Genomic DNA, 25,823 nt, shown 5'->3' on the forward strand with positions numbered 1-25,823 from the left:
TGTATTCTATGTATGTAAGTAAAAAGTCAGACACAGGAACTACCCAGTTGACAAACAGGTAGACTACAGAATAGGAGTGTGCTAGTAGTGGAAGATTCTATAATCAGGTGAATAGACAGCTTTTTTTGCAGTCATGACTGGGAGTCCTGAATGGTATGCTACCTTCCTGGTGTCAGGGCGAGGGACATCACAGAACAGGTGGAAAAACTTCTTGGATAGGAGGGAGAGCAGCCTCGTCCACATTTTAACCATAGATGAAAGTACATTTGAGGTCTTACTGAAGGTGTTTAAGGAGCTACGGGTTAGACTGAAAAACAAGGCTGCAAGAGAGGCAATCTCTGGATTGCTTCCTCAGCCGTGTGCTGGATAAAGAGGAAGGTTAGGAAGTACAATGCTTGGTGGCAGAGCTGGTGCAGGAAGGAAGGGTTCAAATGTCTGGGGCACTGGAGTGGGTTCGGAAACAAGGGAACGCTATACCGAAGGACAACCTTCACCTAAACCCAAACAGCATCAACATCCTTGTGGAAAGGGTAAATAGAGCAGTGGAGGGAAGATTTAAACTAATGACGAAGGGGGCGGAGAAAGTCTAGGCTTGAATATAGAGAGAGTAGGATTAATAAAGCTGTTGGAATAGAAGCAGAGGGTTTAGCTGAAATAAATAGTGAGAAAATATCAGAGGGAAAGAAAAAGGCCTTCAGGTAGGGTGAGATAAAAACTTCTTTAAAAATTTCTCAGGATGTGGGCGACATTGGCAAGACTGCATTTATTGCCCATCTATAGTTGCGTTGAGAAGGTGGTAGTTGGCCTTCTCCTTGAACTGCTGCAGTCTTTATCTTACTGGTGCTCCCACAATGGTGTTAGATATATACTGACTCAGTGATGATGAATGAATGGCGATATATGTCCAAGTGAGAATGGTATGCAATTTGAAGGGAACTTGGAGGTGATGGTGTTCCCACGACATTACTGATCTAATCCTTATTGGTGGTAGAGGTCACAGGTGAGGTAGGTGCCGTTGAAGTAACCTTGGGCGAGTTGCTGCCAGGGCACCAGCAGAACTCTTTGCTCTTCTTCGAATAGTGCTATGGGATTTTTAATGTTCACCTGAAAGGGCAAATGGGGCCTCGGTTTATCATCACATCCAACAGTGAAGCACTCCTTTAATACTGCACTGAAGTGTCAGCCTAGATTATGTGCTCAATTTTGTGGAGCGAGCCATGAACCCATGGCCTTCTGACTCAAAGGTGGGAGTGTTATCGCTGATCCAAGGGGAGCGGGAAGAGTCCAGTTGTGGAGGATAAAGGTATGGCAGAGATATTAAATAAATATTTAAAATCAGTTTTTATAAAGGATGATGCAAGTGAGAACAGGAGGATGCCATTTTTTATTCACTATACTTGAGACTGCTTAAATATTAAATTAAGATACTTGCACTGTTAAACTTGCAGATAGGTGAACAAATTATATGGTAATAGGACTGCACAGCAAAAATTATCCTCATTATATACATAAAATATGTAGAAGTAAAATATACAGACTGCAGGGGTGTAGACTATTTCCCCCCATTATGCTTCAAAATGGCAATTACAGCAAGTATCAGAAATTTGTAATCTTTCACCTAAATGCCAGCATCACATTTTTGTACTACAGGAAACTTTGAGTTATCCGGAGGCGAACCGTCCAGCAAGCTCGAGCCACCGGCAAAAATCAGGAGCCGTTTTTTATTCTTTTCTTTGCTTTTTTTTCCCCCCAGTCAAGCACTGCAAGGTCTGTAGCTATAGCAACGGCTTCAGCTACAGACGCTTGCAGCTGCAGCCGAGTGTTTAGAAGCTGTTGCTAAGCAACAGTGTTTGTTGTCAGATACGGAGATGAAAACCTCCGTATGCTTCAACATTAACTCTGGAGTGTCCGGCGGTTTTGAGGGAACGGCAGCAGCTCGATCCTGTCGGTGCCGGATAGCACAAAGTTTCCTGTATATATAATTATGAGTAGCTCAATTATTGTGGTTTTAAATTTCTTACTTTCCAGCACGATCTAGTGCCATGGCAGCAGTGTCGGGCGTCCCATTCTCTACGAACATCATGCTGGCTTTCTCGATGAGATGAACTGCTTCTGGCAACCTTTGCATTTCCTATTATAAAAAATTCTATTATACGCACGTTTCATTAGGCCTTTTCAGTATCACAGAACGCCAGCTCGTACCCAACCAGATCTATTTTCAGCCTTGCAGCTAACGGGAGAGGAAAGTAAAGAGGTGACTGACTCGGAAAGTGAAGAGGAGCCCACCTTCACTTCACTTACTGCTCTTCAGAGCTACAGGTCCATGTGGAAATTTTAAAAATGTTTGGGGAATACATGAATGAGCAGCAGTACTTGGGATAGGACGCGTGCCTGACTGCTTCTCATCAGGGCAGGGTGGAACCTGCTGTAATATCACTTCTGTTAGGGTCGCGTGTCAAAGACAATGAACCCCAATGACAGTAGCCACATGGACAAAGTTATCTGAAACTTAAGACAGCAAGATTCCTCTCAATAAAAAAAAAATGAAAGAATACTAATTTTCCTCCATAAATAAGTACACGCTAACAAAATTGCATTCTCAGAAATCCCACATTTCAAAGCTGGGCATTTCTGCCATATTGTTAGCAGGTTAATCACAGAGAAAAACAGGCATTCTTACTTTTTTGTTGAAAAAGGAATTTTACACTTTGCCTTCTTGTAATCAAAAATGTAATGTATATATTTTTTTTAAGAATAGATTAAATCACTCAGATTTTAGAATTGCAATAAAAGCCAAAAGGACCAACCTTTAGCATCATTCCAGCCTGTTCAAATGCTCTGTGGAGAAAAAGAGAGAAAGAAATCACAGCATGAGGATACATTTCCACCCAAGTCCACAGCACAAAACTGGCTGTCATTTAAAAGCTGTAATTTAGCACAAGATGGCTGTCTCAGTCAGAGGTCAGAAAGATGGCTGATGTACATCCTGTACTCTACCAAGGACTGCAAGTCCATGTTATACCTGACTAATAAAGGCACAATATCAATACTGCAAGACAAAAGTGTGGAAATGTTCCAGTACAGACTTCCCTCGTCTTCTGCACAAAACTTTGAGTAAAATTGAAACAAAAAAATAGCTTTTTTGCAGAACAAAACTGGCTTGAAAGGGTTACAGACTTGGCAGAAAGTGCAGCTGTTAACATACATGCATTGTAGAGAGAAGATTGCCAAATCATCTAGTTTAATGACTGTAACTACTAACGTTGATTTAATTCTCCAACATCACCAGAGTTAGGCACTTTAATGACAGTTTCCTTAATTATGTTATCAGCATTCGCTATTAAAGAAAAATATTTGCAAACAACTAGAATCAAAAATAAGTCCTTTGACAATTTGTTTTTGAATGTAGTCTTGAGAGAAAGACTTCCTCTTTATTACAACATCACTATAGTGGCAGAAATTACGTTAAAAAGGTTTTCAGGATGTCATCACTACTGGGGAGAAACTCGTTTTGTCCAAAAAAATTCAGTATCTGCAAACCCGTTTTAGAAAGCCCAGTCGCGGAATGGTCACGGCAACACGATAGAGTGATTTACCCAATGCATCAGATAATTTTAAGTCTTTAGTTTCTTATGAAAGTCTCCAAGGTTTAACCTCTCCTATAATTCCTATGTTGACCACTCATTTGTCAATTTCTCCCTTTGACCTCATGCTCGGAGAACAACTACCACTTTCTTCAACTAGAAACCTGTGGGATGAAAGTGATTAGTATGAACCTGCATGGTTTGGGCAATCAATGGGTCCCCATTTGCACAAAACCTGGAATGAGAAATCAGTGAATTACAGTTAGTGAGAAACTGAGATAAAGTCCACGGCAGTGAAAGTTACACACAGCCTGTAGAAAAGATCAGATGCAAATGGGGCCCAACAACCTTTTCTCGTTCTATACTTTGCAATCCAATAGCAAGAAACTTGGTGAAAAACTGCATGAGAGCAAAAAAATCACCTTTAGTACGATACTGCAGAATGACAATACAGTATATATATGGCATTAGCAGTACGGTTTTTTTACTATTACTAGTGACATGGACAAAAGCACAACTTCTAAGAAGCCAGATCGCAAGAAAAAAAAGAGTTTGCCCTCAGAATGTCACTTAGCAGTATAATGAACAGATGTAATTGAAGTCAAATGTACAAGAAATAAAGAGCATGAGATCAAAGTCATGTGGAATTTGAGGTTTGCAAATATAGGCACACACAGACAATCCTCTTTGTAGACTTGCATTAGTCCAGCTTGTTGAAGAGTAGAGCGGCCTTACAGTCTACCTATCTTCTGTAAACCCCCAATTTTAGTCCCAACAAAATTTTAAAAAGTTCAGATTTGAACCCGTTAGGAGGGCACTAGGTCAGCCTCCAACTTCACCATTCACACTTGGTTTCATTTAGTTACATGAATGGATCTACAAGGCACAAGTCAGGAGTGTGATGGAATACTCGTCATTTGCCTGGATGAGTGCAGCTCCAACAACACTCAAGAAGCTCGACACCATCCAGGACAAAGCAGACCACCTGACTGGCACCCCCTCCACCACCGGCGTACCATTGCTGCAGTGTGTACCATCTACAAGATGCACTGCAGCAACTCGCCAAGGCTTCTTCGGCAGCACCTCCCAAACCCGTGACCTCTTCCACCTAGAAGGACAAGGGCAGCAGGCGCATGGGAACACCACCACCTGCAAGTTCCCCTCCATGTCACACACCATCCTGACTTGGAAATATATCGCCGTTCCTTCATCATCACTGGGTTAAAATCCTGGAACACACTCCCTAACAGCACTGTGGGTCTACCTTCACCACATGGACTGCAGCGATTCAAGGAGGTGACTCACCACCACCTTCTCAAGGGAAATTAGGGATGGGTAATAAATGCTGGCCTTGCCAGCGGCGCCCACATCCCAGGCACGAATTAAAAAAAACAATTCTGTGATACAATGAAATTTAGAATGGTACTTACTTAGCAGCATGGAAGAAACTAGAGTGAACAGACAGTTAAGGAAGACGAACAGAAGTGTCAGCAACAAAGACATATCATTACACATATGACCAGTTCAACTATTTAGTCTGATCTGATCAGACAGACCAATTTCTCATCTGGATCGTGTCACTGCTTGAAATATGGCAACGAGAAGGTATTAGTCCCTTTAAGGGCTCACTGAGTTTATGAAGCCATCTTCATTACTGTGCTAAGTTCAGGATCTTATAAAATTATAACTGAGTTCCACTTTGCCTTTTTTAAGTTTCAGTTATAGCGTTTCACCCATTTAATTTATAGGTCTTCACAATCATGCTAATTCTACATTTCAATTCTGAAAAGCAAGCAATTTCTACATTCTGACTTGATAATGTAAGAGGCAGGTCCTAGAAGTACTTAGGAAGTTGTCCTGAAAACAATGGGAGTGAATTTCCATTGTGTTTATCTCGTTTCTGCAGCTTTTCCACCGACTATTGCCATATTTCAAGCAGTGCAAGGATAAACCCAGCAACTACAGGCCAGTCAGTTTAACCTCGGTAGTGGAGAAGCTTTTAGAAATGATAATCTTGGACAAAATTAACAGTCACTTGGACAAGTATGGATTAACTAAGGAAAGCCAGCACAGATTTGTTAAAGGCAAATTGTGTTTAACTAACTTGATCCGAGTGGATCCGAGTTTATGATGAGGTAACAGAGAGGGTTGATGAGGGCAATGCGGTTGATGTGGTGTACATGGACTTTCAAAAGGCGTTTGATAAAGTGCCACATAATAGACTTGTCAGCAAAGATGAAGCCCATGGAATAAATGGGACAGTGGCAGCATGGATACGAAATTGGCTAAGCGACAGGAAACAGAGTAGTGTTGAACGGTTGGTTTTCGGACTGGAGGAAGGTATGCAGATGTGTTCCCCAGGAGTCGGTACTAGGACCACTGCTTTTTAAAAATATATTAATGACTTAGACTTGGGAGTACAGGGCACAATTTCAAAATTTGCAGTATAGTGAGGAGGATAGTGATAGACTTCAAGAAGATATAGACAGGCTGGTGGAATGGGCTGACGCGTGGCAGATGAAATTTAACGCAGAAAAGTGCAAAGTGATACATTTTGGTGAGAAGAATGAGGAGAGGCAATATAAACTAAAGGGTACAATTCTAAAGGGGGTGTATGAACGGAGAAACATAAAACATAAGAATTAGGAGCAGGACATACAGCCCTTTGAGCCTGCTCTGCCATTCAATAAGATCATGGCTGACCTTCAACCTCAGCTCCACTTTCCCACCCGATACCCATATCCTTCGATTCCCCTAGAGTCCAAAAATCGATCAATCTCAGCCCCGAATATACTCAACGACTCAGCATCCACAGCCCTTTGGGGTAGAGAATTCCAAAGATTCACAACCTGGGGGTATATGTGCACAAACCATTGAAGGTGGCAGGGCAGGTTGAGAAAGTGGTTAAAAAAGCATATGGGATACTGGGCTTCATAAATAGAAAAGATTTACAAGAATGGTTCCAGGGATGAGGGACTTCAGTTACGTGGATAGACTGGAGAAGCTAGGGTTGTTCTCCTTAGAGCAGAGAAGGTTGAGAGGAGATTTGATAGAGGTGTTCAAAATCATGAGGGGTCTAGACAGAGTAGATAGAAAGAAACTGCTCCCATTGGCGGAAGGGTCAAGAACCAGAGGACACAGATTTAAGGTGATTGGCAGAAGAACCAAAGGTGACATGAGGGGAAACTTTTTTACACAGTGAGTGGTTAGGATTTGGAATTCACTGCCTGAAAGGGTGGTGGAGACAGATTTAATTGTGGCTTTCAAAAGGGAATTGGATAAGTACCTGAAGGAAAAACATTTGCCGTGCTACGGGGAATGAGCAGGGGAGTGGGACTAGCTGACGGGCTGAATGGCCTTCTTCTGTGCTGTAACCATTCTATGACTAGCAGGAGAACCCCTGCGGAAATTCATCTCCATTTTATTTAGCCAAGTTGTCCTGAAAAAAAATATATTGCGACGCCAACTGTCGACTATGGATACAATGTATGAATTTTGAGTTAAATTCTGATTCAGGACTCAGTGACAATTTAATTCTAAATACTTGCATGCTTAAAGATTTAGCTGCCACCACCCCCTACACTTTTTTGGAGGTGTATAAATGTTGGCCAAATGTTGGGAGAGCATCCGGCTCTACTCCGAATAGTGCCATGGGATCTTTTACATCCACCCGAGAGGGCAGACAGGGCCTCGGTTTAATGTCTCATCCAAAAGACGGCACCTCAGACAGTGCAGCACTCCCTCAATACTGCACTGGAGTGTCAGACTAGATTATGTGCTCAGGTCTCTGGAGTGGGGCTTGAACCCACAACCTTCTGACTCAGAGGCCAAAGTGCTACCACTGACACTTTCAACAGACAGTCAGAGAAAGGCAATGCCTCTGCCTACTAGCTCGAAATGCCATCAGCAATGTAAACGAGATGGTTCTTACAGCAGGAAGCTGCAAGGACGACTGATTTAAAACCAAATGTGAAATCTTTTTAAAAACAAAATACAGCAGAACAATGAGACTCAACAGGCATCTACTGAAAGCACACTGGAGGCGAATTTCCCTGGGGGTTCTCCCGCTCATCCATCATAACTTCAGTGAAACATCAGCACAGTGATAACAGCATTAACGCCATTTCCCCAGGGTTTTCATGGCTCTTCAGCCAAACTAACTGTGGACAAACAGGAGAATGCCCACAGAAATTCACCCCCATGGTATTTATTATTTAGCAGTTGTAATGCACAGAACTGAAGAATTTATAACATCCTCTGATGTACTTTCCTTAAAAACTAAAAACTCTGATGATCAGTATTTTTGCAAGAAATACTTTAAAATATTACTTTATAAAACAAAGGTAAGTGTTTGCTTCAAGCAGCTGGTCTGTCATTCTTCAATAACCTAATAAAAGGATACGCTCTGTTGTTCTGATGTGACTCGGCTTCTCTTAGGTAGGCATCCTTTGCTTGGTCATACTGTTTTGCATTTTTGAATGCAACAGCTGTACAGAAACAGAATACAGTACAAGAGTTGTATATTTTAAAAAAATTATATAACCTATTACAATGAAAAGGAACCAGCTTTATATTAGCTCCTCGTGGAGAAGGGGCATGAGTCAACATAAAGCTATATAGTAGCGATCTTCATTTAAGCCAGTTTCTTCTACCACAGCGCCAGGGACCCGGGTTCAAATCTGGCCTCGGGCGACTGTCTGTGTGGAGTTTGCACATTCTCCCTGTGTCTGCGTGGGTTTTCTCCGGGTGCTCCGGTTTCCTCCCACAGTCCAAAGATGTGCAGGTTAGGTTGATTTGGCTATGATAAATTGACCCTTAGTGTTAGGGGGTTAAATACGTGGGGTTACGGGGATAGGGTGGGATATGTGTCGGTGCAGGCTCGATGGGCCGAAATGGCCTCTATCTGCACTGTAGATTCTGTGATTCTGTGATTCTGTGATAATACAGGAGCCTGAATGTTCCGCTATTGCAGAATCCGGATGCATCTTCGGTGGGACAAGAGTTTCAACTAAAAAGAAAGAATTTGCACAACTGGCACAAGGACACAAGCTTAACGCCAGCCAATTTTCCGGGGTCAGGCCACTTCGCCGGTTTTAAGCTAACTCCCAGACTCTGCTGGGGAATCTGCAGGAGGGGTGGCTGGCAGCTTCTTGATATCTGATATATTGAAACACAGAACGGCCCGTATTTTCCGATCGGAGGCTTCCTGGGTGCGGAGGCCTCCGATGTGGAAAAAATCTACGCCCTTACCTGAAGGCTCCGGAGGTCCGGACATTTCCGCTCCTGGGCCTCTCCTGGTGCGCGCGCGCGCGCGCGCGCGCGCACACACAGAGGCCCAGGTATCCCAGGGAGCAGGCGGTTCGCAAGCGTCCCTAGGATCACATGGGCCATGGGGAACCAATGGGAGATGGGAATCTCCCCTTCACACTTTTAACAGGTCTCTCTCAGCTTCGACCCATCAAAAGTATGAATGGGGATCACTCAAAAAACATCAAAACATTAAATAATTTTTTTTAATCACGTTTTTAAAATCAGTTTAAATTACATTAAATTAAATATTTTAAATATTTTGGGGCTAAAAATAAACTTACCCCTTTTAAAAGTATTTTTAAATTATAAATGAGTGAAAAAAAAATTTCTTTTACTTTTTTTTTTTTAAAACTCTTACGCTGGTAAAAGCAGGCCTTACGCTTTTACCAGGCGTAAGATTTTTAAAGGTTTTCAGTGGGCAGAGGTTGAGCAGAAAGCGGAACTCTCTGCCCGCAGAGGCCCTTCTCCAGGGCAGGCGGAGGATCGGTCAAGAGGGTTCTTGACAGATCGGAAGTGCCGGTTTCCAGCGCATGCGCTACGCATGCATGAAACCGGCACTTGCGAGGTCCCTACGGGTGTGTACGAGCTGTCTACACACCCGTAGGGATCGGAAAATACGGGCCAACATTTTAAATTTTCAAAAGAGGCACCTTAAGGTTTTTGTCCCTTTAATGTTTAAAGCCACTCTGCTGAGCACAGCGACACTGGACTCAAAGGACAAAACAGTACTCCTTGCACTCAATGCTGTTATGGCATAAATGACAGAAAATACATTGGACGGTGTATTTCTATCATTTGCATATCAAATGCATATTCATATATTAACAAGTATACCGTCATCCCCTGTCATTTCTGGAGGGAAATCCGGAAAAGCTGTGGAGACCGGGACCCAGCAGAGTGCTTCCCGAAGAATTTGCCACCCAGTTCCGCTTAACGTATGCTGGGGAGCCAGCATAACATGAACGGAAATTCTAAACCAAACTCTCTGGGAAAGCTGAACCCCAATTGACTGTTCTGAAATGGAAAATCCATGAAGTAATAACATGTTCCTTAAATCACACTCCTTAAATCACATTGCTACTCTACTATCAGACTTTTCTGCCGTGCACATAACATAGCATTGCAGCATACTGAGATTTATCTTGAAACCACTGCCAGAACAAAGCTAAAACAAGGAGATTTTTTTTCCAGGCCTGTAATTAACGTAATTCACGTGGCAAAAAAGTGTCTATGAGGTACTGCATGAAAAACCGCATTCTTCCTGTACATCCTTGAACAACTCATCCCTGTTCATGACAGGATTGTGTTTTTTAAAAAAACAGTTGTAACCAATTCTCAAAGAATGGCTCAGTGAGCAGTATATGTTGAAAAATGAAACTAACTGAATGGGAGGGTGCAAACTATTACATGGTTTTATCAAAAAGTTAAATTGTGGGTTTAACAGGTTTTTTTCCCCATTGTTAACTTTTTTTTTTTAAATCACTGTTTTAAATTATAGATGTTACAATTCCAAAATCTTAACATAATGGCCCAGAAATTCGGGTCTCCACGGGTGAGTACGCACGGGGTACACACCCGTAGGCCCAATAGAAGTGCCGGTTTCGTGCATGCACTGCGCGTGCGCGGGAAACCGGAACTTCCGTTCCCTTAAAGGAAAGGGTTCAGAGGTCGAACGCGTGCGCCGGAGAGGCAGCGCGTGCGCATGGAACTTACTTTTTTTTTGCAGATTTCTCCAGGAGGGTAAGTCTCCAGGAGTTACACATGTAAAAAGCAGGCGCAAGGCCTGCTTTTAACAAGGTAAGTGGTGAATTAATTAAAATTAAAACAGTTTTTCCACAGGTTTATTATTTTTAAATACTTTAAAGGTAAGTTTATTTTTAGCCCCGTTAGAAAATGTAATTAATTTTTTCAAAAATTTAAATTGTTTAAAATAGTTATTTTATGTAATTTATAGTTATTTTTAAAAATGTGATTAAAAAAAAATTTATTTGAAGTTTTAGTGATGTTTTGGGGCTTATAGTATTTATAGTTTTGACAGCTCTTCCTGTTAATTTTATGAATGAAGCATTCCCTGCTCCAATTGGCTCTCCATGGCCCACATGATCCCAGGGGATGCTTCGAACTAACTGTGCCCCTGGGATACGCAAGCACTGCACGCCAGCAGTTGGAGGAGGCCCAGGATCGGAATCCCACGCGGGCCCACAGCTCAATGGCCGGCGCGCTAGTAAGTGCAGGTCGGAGGCTTGCACCAGCGGGAAGCCTCCGACCCGAATTTCTGGGCCAATACCTGAAAAGGCAGCCATATAGATTTGCATATACTTATTGCACAAATCATTAACATAACGTGTAGCTTTTATTGCATAAAAAGGAACCCATAGTGTTGACTACAAGTAACACACGACAAAGGACACAGCTACAATTTAGGATGAAATCAACTTGAAATGTGTGATTGAAACTCCACAAAGTAACTTCAGATGTTAAGATCTTGTCTCTTACCTGCCTTTGCATATTCAGATGCTGCACTGTCATAATCAGGTTTCCACTTCAGAAAGCCTGTTTTCAGACTGCAAATAAAACAGGATCAATCACGTGAATCTTATTCCATGTACCTTAATAGTGCATTAACATATTTTCACAGCTACAAAAGCAGGTTTACATTAGACTGAAATAGGGATTGTAGTAAAAATACTCATACACTGATTCTTTTTGATATATATCAATGACCTGGACTTGGGTATACAGGGCATAATTTCATAGTTTGCAGATGACATGAAACTCGGAAATTTAGAGGATAGTAACAGACTTCAGGAGAACATAGACAGGCTGGTGAAATGGGCAGACACTTGACAGATGAAATTTAACGCAGAGAAGTGTGAAGTGATACATTTTGGTAGGAAAAATGAGGAGAGGCAATATAAACTAAATGGTACAATTTTAAAAGGGGTGCAGGAAGAGAGAGACCTGGGAGTGTATGTATGTAAATCTTACACTATGTAAAACATTAACATATTTTCACAGCTACAAAAGCAGGTTTACATTAGACTGAAATAGGGATTGTAGTAAAAATACTCATACACTGATTCTTTTTGATATATATCAATGACCTGGACTTGGGTATACAGGGCATAATTTCATAGTTTGCAGATGACATGAAACTCGGAAATTTAGAGGATAGTAACAGACTTCAGGAGAACATCGGGTTAGGGTAAGGTGGCGGGACAAGTTGAGAAGGCTGTTAAAAAAAAGCATATGGGATCCTGGGCTTTATAAATAGAGGAATAGAGTACAAAAACAAGGCAGTTAGGCTAAGCCTTTATAAAAACACTAGTTAGGCCTCAGCTGGTGTACTGTGTTCAATTTTTGGCACCACACTTTAGGCCTTGGAGAGGGTGCAGAAGAGATTTACTGGAATGGTACCAGGAATGAGGGACTTCCGTTATGTGGAGAGACTGGAGAAGCTGGGGTTGTTCTCCTTAGAGCAGGGGAGGTTAAGAGGAGATTTGACAGAGGTGTTCAAAATCATGACTGGTTTTGATCGAGTAAGAGAAACTGTTTCCAGTGGTAGAAGGGTCAGTAACTAAAGGACACAGATTGAAGGTGATTGGCAAAAGAACCAGAGGCGACGTGAGCAAGAAAAAAGAAAGACTTGCCTTTATACAGCACCTTTCACGACATCAGGATGTCCCAAAGCGCTTTACAGCCAATGAAGCACTTTTGAAAGTGTAGTCACTGCTGTAATGTAGGAAACGCAGCAGCCAATTTGCGCACAGCAAGCTCCCACAAACAGCAATGTGATAATGACCAGATAATCTGTTTTTCAGTGATGTTGATTGAGGGATAAATATTGGCCAGGACACCGGGGATAACTCCCCTGCTCTTCTTTGAAATAGTGCCATGGAATGTTCCCTCTTATTTTTTTTTGGGTGCACGGCCCCTTTAAGGGGCTGCGCGGTCCATTCAAAAATGCCGTGCAAGAGCGGTTCTTCGCATTGGAAAGCTGGCGAGCTGGCTGCGCGGGAGGTCCAGAGAAGCTTAAAGGGAACATTGATGCGATGGGATCTTTAACGCCCACCTGAGAGAGGGTTAATGCATCATCTGAAAGACGGCACCTTCGATGGTGTAGCACTCCCTCAATACTCCACTGGAGTGTCAGCCTAGATTTCTGTGCTCAAGTCTCTGGAGTGGGACTTGAACCCACAACCTTCTGACTCAGAGGCGAGAGTGCTACCCACTGAGCCATGGCTGCCATTGACATGAGGAAACATTTTTTTGCACAGCAAGTTGTTGTGATCTGGAGTGCACTGCCTGAAAGGCTGGTGGAAGCAGATTCAATAGTAATATTCAAAAGAGAATTAGATAAATACTCGAAGGGGAAAAATTTACCGGGCTACAGCGAAAGAGCAGGGAGTGAGATTAACTGGATAGTGCTACCACAGGCACGATAGGCCAAATGGCCTCCTTCTGTGTTGTATCAGTCTATGATTCAAAAGCTTTGATAACTGGCCAGTTCCTATTGTTGCGACTGACTGTTCTTAATTTAGTCCTACTGGCTTTATGCAAGAAGTCTCCAAAACTATGCTAGTTACAATTTAAAAAAAAAATTAAATTAAAAGATTGCTATTTGAAAAGTTACTAGAAAAACACAAGAAAACTCACGCTTTTCAGATAGTTGTTTTTTTTTTATTGCTCAGCATCAAAACAATTTATGAAATATTATGAACTGAAGTATTCTGTCTTAACAACCAAATTTTGGTGCAAGTGGCAGGTTTTGCTGCAAAAACACTACAATCACAGGCAAAGAATTAGCACTAATCGACAAGTTTAGCACATATGGCAACCAACCAATGATAGCAGGAGTGAAATTCCTTTCAGTGCAGATAGAATCTTAAATTATTATTCCAACTCTGGCCTCTTGTCCAACCCTCACTCCCTTCATCCCACCATTGGCTGCTGTGCCTTCAGCTGTATAGGCCCGAAGATCTAAAATTCGCTCGCTTAACCTCTCCACCTCTCTTCCTGGCACAGTGTCAATTTTTGTCCAATTACGTTCCTGTGAAGCACCTTGGGACATTTTCCTATGTTAAAGCTTTAAAGGCAAAAAAAATTAACTCTCACAGGAACTCAACTTTAATCCAGGGAGTTTCTAGAAGTTTAGTGCATTAGCAGGTGCTAAAACTAAAGCATAACTGGATCACGAATCAGCATCTGCAAGAATGCTGCTCAACTAGTTTAATAGCCATTTACCAATCTGGTCCTTGAAGCTGAAAACTAGTCCGACTGGCACTTATTACTTGCTGGTTTGTCCAGTTTCAATTTTGCAGGCCGGGAGGATTGGAAAGGGCTGTTTATAAGCGCTGTTACCTCACTGGCGGATTAATTCTCAATCAGGACACCAAACTCAGTTAGAACATAAGAAATAGGAGCAGGAATAGACCATTCAGCCCTTCGAGCTTACTCCGCCATTCAATGAGATCATGGCTGATCTTCTACCTCAACTCCACCTTCCCGCACTATCCCCAAATCCTTTAATTCCCAAACATTTATTGATCTCTGTTGTGAATATAGTCAATGACTGAACATCCACAGCTCCCTGCGGTAGAGGATTCCAAAGATTCACAACCCTTTGAGTGAAGAAATTTCTCATCTCAGTCCTAAATGGCTGATCCCTTATTCGGAGACTGTGACCCCTGGTTCTAGATTCCCCAGCCAGGGGAGTCATCCTCCCTGCATCTACCCCGTCAAGCCCCTTAAGAATTTTATATGTTTCAATTAGATAACCTCGCATTCTTCTAAACTCTAGGGAATATAGGCCTAGTCTATTCAATCTCTCCTCATAAGGCAATCCCCTCATCCCAGGAACCACGCTAGTGAACCTTCGTTGCACTCTCTCGAAGGCAAGTACTCCAGGTGTGGCCTCACCAATGCCCTGTATAATTGTAGTAAGACTTCTTTACTCTTAATACTCTAATCCCTTTTTATCAAAAGCTAACATACCATATGCTTTCCTAATTGCTTGCTGTACCTGAACGTTACCTTTCTGTGATTCATGTACAAGGACACCCAGATTCCTCTGAATGCAAACATTTCCCACTCTCTCATCATTCAAAAAATATTCTTTTTTGTTTTTCCTACCAAAGTGGATAACTTCACACGTCCCCACATTGTATTTCATTTGCCATGTTCTTGCCCATTCAGTCAACCTGTCTCTATCTCTCGGCAGCCTCTTTGTGTCCTCCTCACAGTTTACTTTCCCACCTAACTTTGTATCATCAGCAAACTTGGATGCGTTACACTCAGTTCCTTCATCAAAGTCATTAATATAGATTGTAAATAGCTGAGGCCCAAGCATTGATCCTTACAGTACCCCACTAGTTATAGCCTGCCAACCTGAAAAAGTCCCGTTTATTCGTACTCTGGTTCTGTCCATTAACCAATCCTCAATCCATGCTAATATATTACCCCAATCCCATGAGCCCTAATCTTGTGTAATAACCTCTTGTGTGGCACCTTATCGAATGCTTTTTGAAAATCCAAATACACTACATCCACTGGTTCCCCCTTATCCATCCTACTAGTTACATCTTCAAAAAACTCTTAACAGATTTGTCAAACACGATTTCTTTTTCATAAAACCATGTTGACTCTGCCTAATCATATTACAATTTTCTAAGTGCCCTGTTACCACGTCACTAATAATAGATTCTAGCATTTTGCCTACTACTGATGTCAGGCTAACTGGCCTATAGTTCCTGTTTTTTTCTCTTCCTCCTTTCTTAAATAGCGGGGTTATGTTTGCTACCTTCCAATCCTTGGGGACTGTTCTAGAATCTAGGGAATTCTGGAAGATTAATACCAGTGCATCCACCATCTCTGCAGTTACCTCTTTTAAAACCCTAGGATGCAGGTCGTCAGGTCCAGGGGATTTGTCGCCACTTAGTCCCATTAATTTCTCCAGTACTATGTATTTACTTATACTGATTTCTTTAGGTTCATCATTCTCTCTGGACCCTTGGTTCCCCATTATTTCCGGAATGTTTTTTGTGTCTTCTACCGTGAAGACAGATACATTATTTGTTTAATGTCTCTGCCATTTCCTTATTGCCCATTATAATTTCTCCTGTCTCTGCCTCTAATGGGCCCACATTTACTTTCACTAATCTCTTCTATTTACATACCTACCTATAGAAACATTTACAATCTGTTTTTATGTCACTTGCTAATTCACTCTCATATTCTTTTTTCTCTTTCCTTATCAATTTCTTGGTCCTCTTTTGCTGAATTCTAAAATCCTCCCAATCCTCAGGCTTACTACTCTTTTTGGCAACATTATAAGCCTCTTCCTTTGATCGAATACTATCTTTAACTTCTCTTATTAGCTACGGTTGGACCACATTTCCTGTGGGGTTTTTGTGCCTTGAAGGAATGTATATTTGTTGTAAACTATGTATTAATTCTTTAAATGCTAGCCATTGCTTGTCTACCATCATACCTTTTAATGTAGTTTCCCAATCTACCTTAGCCAACTCGCCCCTCATACCTACGTAGTTTGCTTTGTTTAGATTTAAGACCCTAGTTTCGGACTTAAATAAATCACTTTCGTGCGAGCAACCTGGGATATATGAAAATTAAAGAAACCATTGATTTTAAACTTTATACGTGGCCAGAGGCTCCATGGTGCACGCCTATTCGGCACGAGGACAAATGCTTGGCCACCTCTATTCTAGGGGCAGAGGGATACCCATTAGTACCCAGGGGGTAAGCAGGTATGGGAGGCCAACACTCTGGAAGTCAACCTGGAAACGTACTTGGGTATGCTGGAGGGAGATCTGCAAGAACATGTCAGACTTGAAGCAAAAAAAGTGCTAGGTGAGAATAAGTACGAATAAATATAGGCAACTATATATGGAGACTGCTACCTGTAACTTAACTTTATTAGCATATAAACAAACAAACTTGCCTTTATATGGGCCTTTATCTTGTCCTCGGGATGACTCGGAGCACTTTACAACCAATTGCTTTTAAAGTGCAGTCATGTTTGCTCTTTATGCAAGCACAGCAGCCAATTGCGCACAGCAAGGTTCAACAAACAGCAAAGGAGATGAATAACCAGAGCTTCTATTTTTTTCGGCAGTAATAGAAAGGTTGGCCAGGACACAGAGAGAACTCCCTGCTCTTTGAAAAGTGCCATGGAATATTTTACACCCACCTGAACAGAGAAACGTGGCCTTGCTTTAAGGTTTCATCTGAAAGGAAATCATAATCCAAGTGAACTGTGGTAAGCATTAAGCGGTCATGTACCTCAACTTCCAAAAGGCTTCCGATGAAGTTCCATACAAGAGGCTTATTAATTAAACTCAAAGCTGTTGGGATTGAGGATAAACTCTGGAAATGGATAAGAAATTGGCTGAAGGGTAGGAAACAATGAGTACACTGTTAGAGGAGTTATATTGAAATCGGGGAAACATAGAGATAGGAACAGGAGTAGGCCATTCGGCCCTTCGAGCCTGCTCCGCCATTCAATGAGATCATGGCTGATCTTCATCTGAGATCTTAGCTGATCTTACCAGTTCAGTACCCCGTCCCCGCCTTTTCTCCGTAACCCTTAATCCCCTTAGCCTTCAGAAATATATCCAATTCTCTCTTGAAAATATTTATTGAATTAGCCTTCACAGCCCTCTGTGGCAGGGAATTCCACAGGCTCACCACTCTTTGAGTGAAGAAATTCTTCCTCATCTCTGTTTTAAATGATTTGCCCGCTATTTTTAGACTGTGGCCCCTGGTTCTGTGCTCCCCTGCCATTGGAAACATTCTCTCTGAATTCAGCCTGTCCAGGCCTGCCATAATTTTATATGTTTCGATGAGATCCCCTCTCAATCTTCTAAACTCCAGTGAGTACAAGCCCAAACTATTCAATCTCTCCTCGTAGGTCATTCCCGCCATTCCAGGTATCAGCCTGGTGAATCGCCGCTGCACTCTTTCCATGGCAAGAACATCCTTCCGCAGATGGGGCGACCAAAACTGTACACAATACTCCAGATGCGGTCTCACCAGCACCTTGTACAGCTGTAGTAAGGTATCCCTATTCCTATACTCGAACCCCCTTGATATGAAGGCCAACATACCATTTGCCTTCTTAATCGCCTGTTGCACCTGCATGCTCTCCTTCAGTGACTGGTGCACAAGAACACCCAGGTCCCTCTGCACTTCCCCATCTCCCAATCTATTGCCATTTAGATAATAATCTACCCTCCTGTTTTTACCCCCAAAGTGGATAACCTCGCATTTATCCACATTATAGTGCATCTGCCACGTATCCGCCCATTCCCCCAACCTGTCCAAATCGCACTGTAGCCTCCTGACATCCTCATCAGAGCCCACCCCTCCTCCTAGTTTAGTGTCGTCAGCGAATTTGGAAATATTGCATCCAATTCCCTGATCCAGATCATTTATATATATTGTGAACAGCTGGGGTCCCAGGACAGATCCTTGCGGCACCCCGCTGGTCACTGCCTGCCACTCCGAAAACGAGCCGTTTATTCCAACTCTCTGTTTTCTATCCGCCAGCCAGTTCTCTATCCACGTTAATACTTTGCCCCCAATCCCATGAGCCTTAATTTTGCATGATAATCTTTTGTGTGGAACCTTATCGAAGGCTTTCTGGAAGTCAAGGTACACCACATCCACTGGCTCTCCCCCATCTATTTTACCAGTTACTTCCTCAAAAAATTCCAGCAGATTAGTCAAACACGATTTACCCTTTGTAAATCCATGTTGACTCTGTCCGATCCTTTCCCCATTTGTCAAGTGCTCCGCTATTTTATCCTTAATAATGGACTCTAGCATTTTGCCCACAACCGATGTAAGGCTTACTGGTCTATAATTCCCTGCTTTCTCTCTACCCCCCTTTTTAAATATTGGGGTAACATTAGCTACCCTCCAATCCACGGGTACTGTTCCCGAGTCAATGGAGTTCCGGAAGATGATCCTTAGAGCATCTGCTATCTCCAGGGCCACCTCCTTAAGTACCCTAGGATGTAGTTTATCAGGCCCCGGGGATTTGTCGGCCTTCAGTCCCCTCAACTTACCCAACACCATATCCCTAGAGATACTAATTTCTGTCAGCTCCTCCCTCTCATTAGTCCCTATGTTTGCCGATATTCCTGGGAGGTTATTTGTGTCCTCCTTTGTGAATACAGAACCAAAGTATGAGTTTAATTGGTCTGCCATTTCCTTATTCTCCATTATATATTCTCCCGAATCGGACTGCAAGGGACCGACTTGGGATTTTACCAGTCTTTTCCTCCTGATATACTCAATAAACTCAATAAAATTAACGTAAACAATGGCACTAAAGAGTGACAAATCCCCAGGACCAGATGGTTTCCATCCCAGGGATTTAAAGGAAGTAGGTGAGCACAGGGATCTGGGGGTCCTGGTGCATGAAACTCAAAAGGTTAGTATGCAGGTGCAGCAAGTGATTAAGAAGGCCAATGGAATGTTGGCTTTCATTGCTAGGGGGATAGAATATAAAAATAGGGAGGTATTGCTTCAGTTGTACAAGGTATTGGTGAGACCGCATCTGGAATACTGCATACAGTTTTGGTGTCCATACTTAAGAAAGGACATACTTGCTCTCGAGTCAGTACAAAGAAGGTTCACTCGGTTAATCCCGGGGATGAGGGGATGGACATATGAGGAGAGGTTGAGTAGATTGGGACTCTACTCATTGGAGTTCAGAAGAATGAGAGGCGATCTTACTGAAACATATAAGATTGTGAAGGGGTTGGATTGGGTGGAAGCGGGGAAGATGTTCCCGATGATGGGTGAAACTAGAACTAGGGGGCATAGTCTTAGAATAAGGGGCTGCTCTTTCAAAACTGAGATAAGGAGGAACTACTTCACTCAGAGGGTGGTAGGTCCATGGAATATGCTGCCCCAAAAAGCTGTAGAAGCTACATCATTACATAAATTTAAAACAGAAATAAGACAGTTTCCTAGAAGTAAAGGGAATTAAAGGTTACGGGGAGCGGGCAGGAATTTGGACATGAGTCTAGGTTCGGATCGGTCATGGCCCTGTGGGTAGTGGAGCGGGCCCAGGGGCCGTGTAGCCTGATCCTGCTCCTATTTCGTGTGTCTAATTCTGTTAGATTCAGGAGATGGTTCTGTGATAGTGGATTGGCGGTTAGGATCAGATCAGCCATGATCTTATTGAATGGCGGAGCAGGCTCGAGGGGCCGATTGGCCTACTCCTGCTCCTATTTCTTATGTTCTTATGTTCTAGCACGTTGCAGATGCCCCAACTATAATTTTCCAAAGTTCTCTAGATTCAGGAACCGTTCCTTTAGATTGGAAAATTGCACATGTCACTCCGCTTTTTAAGAATGGCGAGAGGGGGAAACCAGGGAATTATAGACCAGTTAGCCTAACATCTGTTGTGAGTAAATTGCTAGGGGTCGATTTTAACTCAGGTGTGGGGAATTGTCGGGTTCCCCGAATTTGGTGTTTCCCACACGAATCTAAATGGGTGTGTGAGATTGATGCAATTTTAACTCAATTGGCCAATTGATTTCCAACGTGTGGGAACCCTTGGCAATTGAGTATTTCCAGTCAGAAAGTCACAGAATATGACGTCATCATTGCTGCTGCTTTTAATGTCCACAACAAGCCTTGCATCTTCTGCAGGCTGCCAACCTTTTGGCATTTGCTGATGCCATTCTGCTTCCAGCTCAGCGTAAGAGAAAGACCGAGGTCTGCACCCCGTTTTGACGACGTTGCCCTGCAGGCTTTAGTGGAGGGAGCAAGAGCTCACAAGGAGGTGCTCTTCCCTTCATCAGAGAGGAAGATGCCTCCCCAGCAGACAAAGGCTGCGTGGCTGCAAGTGGCAGGGGAGGTCAACTCCTTATCGGCTACCCACAGAACCTGGATACAGTGCAGGAAGAGATTTCATGACCTTCAGCACACTGGAAAAGTGAGTATGGAGTTCCCATCACTCTCAATCTGATCTCCATTGCCTCTCCTCACCAGCACTCAGCTTTAGCAATCTCTTCCTCCACATCCCACTTGACACTGACATCCATGTACCCTTACCCATTCCCTCTCTTTATGCTCACATTCACCTAACTATTCGACTATGCAGCCCTCACACTCCCTATCACTCTGATGCTATGAAAACAACTGACAACACACAGTGAGGGCCCTTGGTCTTGCCACCTCACTCCATCTTTGTCTCCTTCTAAGCATCTATGCTATGGATTCTCTACACTCACTCCTTCATTCTCACTCAAACTCCACTTGTCTCCCTCATTGCAGGAAAAGAGGGCTCACAATAAAAGAGAACGAGCGAGGACAGGAGGAGGGCCACCATCAGTAGCCCACCTCACCCCCTGGGAGGAGGCTGTCCTGGAGATCATAGGACTGGAGGATGAGGCGCAAGTGGGGGACGGACAGACGGGTGCATCACAGCAAGCTGGTGACAGAATAGTTTTCCATCTCTCTCATTGACATTGCATGAGTCGCTGATAATGATTCTGAAGCTATAACAGATGGACCTATGATCATCTGCAATATGCAATGTGCATGTAACCTTGACCTCACATCTCTAACTCTTTCCTTCACTCCCCCACAGGACCATCGAGAGCCCCCGTTCCCACTGTCCAGGAGGAAGAGCCTGAGCTTCCAGACTCCTCAGAGGAATCTGCAACCTGTGAGGGCGCAGCGTCAGCAGAATTCAGCGCACCCAGCACCAGCGCAGACACTCACACCTCGGTGGGACCTTCGGGACATAGAGTAGTGTTGTCACCTGGTGTATCACAGCTCACAAGTGAGCATCTGCAGATTGTGGAGACAGGGACAGCAGTGGAGAGTGCTAGTCGGAGGGCGCAGGACTCTGCCAGTTCGGCTCAGCTGCATGTCCACCCTCTGCCTCTGGGTCCATCCATAAGAACAGCGGGGCTGGGACTCCAGGAACAGATGCAGGAGTCTCTGGCAGGTTTTGTCTCCAGGGTCGATGTGAGTGTGGAGCGAATGGAGGAGTCCATAACTAACATGAGCAGAGCCTTTGTGGAGTCATTGGCGCATGAACGCATCACCATGGAAAGGATGGCAACCTCCATGGAGGACATAAGTCGCCAGGGTATGGAAAACATGGTGAGTGTTCATAATAGAATGGCATCTCTTGAGGAGCGATGGACATCTATTGAACAGAGAAACCAGACCTTCATGGAAGTCCTTCTGAGTAGCATTGCCAGTGCAGATACGGGTCCCCATGGCCCCGTGATGTACAGCAAGGTGCTCTCAAGCCACTTCCAAGCGCTGGCCCCTTCTGGCCTGTGCAGCTTCAGGTGGGTGAGCAGCAGGCTGGCGCTCCTGTTGCTGCTGCTGTTGTTCCTGGTTCTGCTGGTGCCGCAGCTGGTGTTCGAGCTCATCTAATGCCCAGAAGGGAAGGAAATAAATGGCTCCCATGCTTCTGGTATATGCCTCCATTGAGGAAGCGCTGAGTGAAGGTGGTGAGCGGGGTTTCCCAGGAGGTCACACTGGAGAAGTGTGTGAGGCTCCAACCTTCCACAGGTGTGGTTAAGCCTGGTAAAAGTTGCCCCAGGCCTGAAACAACAAAGTCATGCCACCTGCAAATGATGACTGATCAAATCTCCTCTTTAATGGTTGACCTGCAGCGGATAGTCAGCAAGCCAATAATGCTCACGCCAGGTTTCACAGGCGTGATCCCCACCAGGCGTATTTTACGTGGGAAAAGGGTTAAACAGGCAAGGGCCTGTTAAAATGGGATTATAAAGGCCAATTAGTGCTGTTTAAGGGCCCGCCTGTTGCAGGCGGGACTAATTTGGGACCATCAGACACGCCTGGGTTAAAATGGCTAGGTGTCGGGAACCGGGGGTCCCGACCCCCAGTTTTTGCGATTTTAACCCCTCACACGCCTCAAAGCCCGCCTCACGGCTGGGAGTTAAAATCAACCCCCTAGAGTCTATAATTAAGGATTGGGTGACTGAACACCTCGAAAATTTTCAGTTATCAGAGAGAGCCAGCATGGATTTGTGAAAGGTAGGTCATGCCTGACAAACGTGATTGAATTTTTTGAAGAGGTGACTAAAGTAGTGGACTGGGGATTGTCTATGGATGTTATTTATATGGACTTCCAGAAGGCATTTGATAAAAGTCCCACATAAGAGACTGTTAACTAAGAGTTGAGGGAAAATTATTGACCTGGTTAGGAAATTGGCTGAGCGGCAGGAGATAGAGAGTAGGAACAATGGGCAGGTACTCAAATTGGCAGGTGGTGACTAGTGGTGTCCCGCAGGGATCTGTGTTGGGGCCTCAACTATTCACTGTATTTATTAACGACTTAGATGATGGCATAGAAAGTCATATATCCAAATTTGCCGATGACACAAAGATAGGCGACACCGTAGGCAGTATAGATGGAAACATTAAATTACAATGGGATATTGATAGATTAAGTGGATGGGCAAAACTGTGGCAAATGGATTCAATATAAGCAAATGTGAGGTCATCCACTTTGGACCTAAAAAGAATAGAACAGGGCACTTTCTAAATGGTAGAAAGCTACAAACAGTGGAGGCCCAAAGAGACTTGGGGGTCCAGGCACATGGATCATTAAAATGTCATGAACAAGTACAAAAAATAATCAAAAAGGCTAATGGAATGCTGGCCTTTATATCTGGAGGACTAGCGTACAAGGGGGTAGAAGTTATGCTGCAGCTGTACAAAACCCAGGTTGACCACACCTGGAGCACTGTGAGCAGTTCTGGGCACCACACCTTAGGAAGGATATATTGGCCTTGGAGGGAGTGCAGCGTAGGTTTACCAGAATGATACCCAGACTTCAAGGGTTAAGTTACGAGGAGATATTACACAAATTAGGGTTGTATTCCCTAGAAGGTTAAGGGGTGATCTGATCCAAGTTTTCAGGATATTAAGGGGAACAGATAGGGTAGATAGAGAGAGAAACTATTTCTGCTGGTTGGGGATTCTAGGACTAGGAGGCATAGTCTAAAAATTAGAGCCAGACCTTTCAGGAGTGAAATTAGGAAACACTTGTAGACACAAAGGGTGGTAGAAGTTTGGAACTCTCTACCGCAAACGCCATGATCTCATTGAATAGCGCGGAACAGGCTCGAGGGGCTGAATGGCCTACTCCTGTTCCTATGAGGGTGGAACCTCAGGACTCGGTACTGGTGCCACTATTTTCTCAAATTTACATAAATATTTTGGATTTAGAAACTCAAGGCAATGTAGTCAAATTTACAGATGATATTAAACTAAGAGAGGAGGTATGAGGAAATACTGGAGAGAGCCTTAGGCTTTTCAGCCTGGAAAGGAGACATCTGAAAGGTGCTCTTATAGGAGGTATATAAAATTGTTACGGGTATAGAAAAAGTTAACCCAGAATATTACTTTAAATTAAGCTGCAGGAGCAGAACTAGGGGACATGGGTTCAAACTAGTTAAAGGTAAATTTAGGACTGATCTCAGGAAATTCTACTACACACAAAGTGATCAACATGTGGAATAAACTTCCATATAGAGCAGTGGCAGCAAGAATCCTGAATCATTACCCAGGGGTCAGTACGAGGACCACTGCTTTTCTTGATATATATTAATGACTTGGACTTGGGTGAACAGGGCACAATTTCAAAATTTGCAGATGACACAAAACTTGGAAGAATAGTGAACAGTGAGGAGGATAGTGATAGACTTCAAGAAGACATAGACAGGCTGGTGGAATGTGCAGAAATGTGCTTCAAACAGCTGTCAAACACTGATATTTCATCTGTCAAACACGGATATTTCATCTGTCAAAAGCTCTTGACAGATGAAATGTCAATCTGTGATGTCACCTGTTGCCGGGTGGCCCTTAATTGGCCTGCTGGGTGGGCTCAACAAGGTCAATCAAGTGAAAATCACGTGGGTTGGCCGCAACTCGATGGAGGCGGGACTACAACCCCGAAAGTTGTAGTCCCGCCTCCTCAATCAAAATCCAGCCCATAGAGTACAAACACAAAGAAGTTATGATGAACCTTTATAAAACACTGGTTCAGCCTCAACTGGAGTAATGTGTCCAATTCTGGGCACCGCACTTTAGGAAGGATGTGAAGGCCTTAGAGATGGCACAGAAAAGATTTACGAGAACGGTTCCAGGGATGAGGGACTTCATTTACGTGGATAGACTAGAGATGCTGGGAGTTGTTCTCCTTGGAGCAGAGAAGGTTGAGAGGGGATTTAATAGAGGTGTTCAAAATCACGAGGAGTCTAGACAGAGTAGATAGAGAGAAACTGTTCCCATTGGCAGAAGGGTCGAGAACCAGAGGACACAGATTTAAGGTGACTGGCGAAAGAACCGAAGGCGACATGAGGAAAAACTTTTTTACGCAGCGAGTGGTTAGGATCTGGAATGCACTGCCTGAAAGGGTGGTGGAGGCAGATTCAATCGTGGCTTTCAAAAGGAAATTGGATAAGTACCTGAAGAAGAAAAAATGCCGGGCTACAGGGAAAGGGCAGGGGAGTGGGACTAACTGAAGTGCTCTTGCAGAGGGCTCGACGAGCCCAGTGGCCTCCTTCTGTGCTGTAACCATTCTATGATTCTTTGGTTTAAGAAACAACTGGATGCAACAAACGGGACATTAGGATCTCTCTGGATGGATGAATATAAATGGGCCAAAAGGTCCTTCTCATCTGGAATTGTCTCGTGAACTTGTGAAAGGTAGCACCTCCAACAATGCAGCACTGCCTCAGTACTGCACTGTCAGTCCAGATTATGTTTTCAAGTCGAGGAGTTAGACTTTAACCCATAACCCTCTAACTCAGAAGCAAGACTGCTACCAACTGAACCAAGTTGGCAGAGATATTATGCCAAAAGCACGAGACATGTTTGCTCGAGTACCTTTGTATATTTAAC

General features: G+C 43.5%; 1 protein-coding gene across 1 annotated transcript in view; it reads right to left on the reverse strand.

The window, feature by feature from the left end:
- The window catches only part of napgb (N-ethylmaleimide-sensitive factor attachment protein, gamma b), a 52,784-nt gene that overhangs the window by 21,672 nt on the left and 5,289 nt on the right, over positions 1-25,823 (reverse strand). The window contains exons 2-6 of the mRNA XM_085992355.1: positions 11,391-11,458; positions 7,987-8,071; positions 5,015-5,032; positions 2,808-2,838; positions 2,022-2,131 (exon numbers count right to left, since the gene is read on the reverse strand). Coding sequence (XP_085848481.1) covers positions 2,022-2,131; positions 2,808-2,838; positions 5,015-5,032; positions 7,987-8,071; positions 11,391-11,458 — 312 coding nt within the window. The remainder of the gene's footprint in view (positions 1-2,021; positions 2,132-2,807; positions 2,839-5,014; positions 5,033-7,986; positions 8,072-11,390; positions 11,459-25,823) is intronic.

The sequence above is a fragment of the Somniosus microcephalus genome, chromosome 7, assembly GCF_052327205.1.
Source record: "Somniosus microcephalus isolate GS21.2 chromosome 7, FLI_Smic_1.0, whole genome shotgun sequence".
NCBI classification, from domain to species: Eukaryota; Metazoa; Chordata; class Chondrichthyes; order Squaliformes; family Somniosidae; genus Somniosus; species Somniosus microcephalus.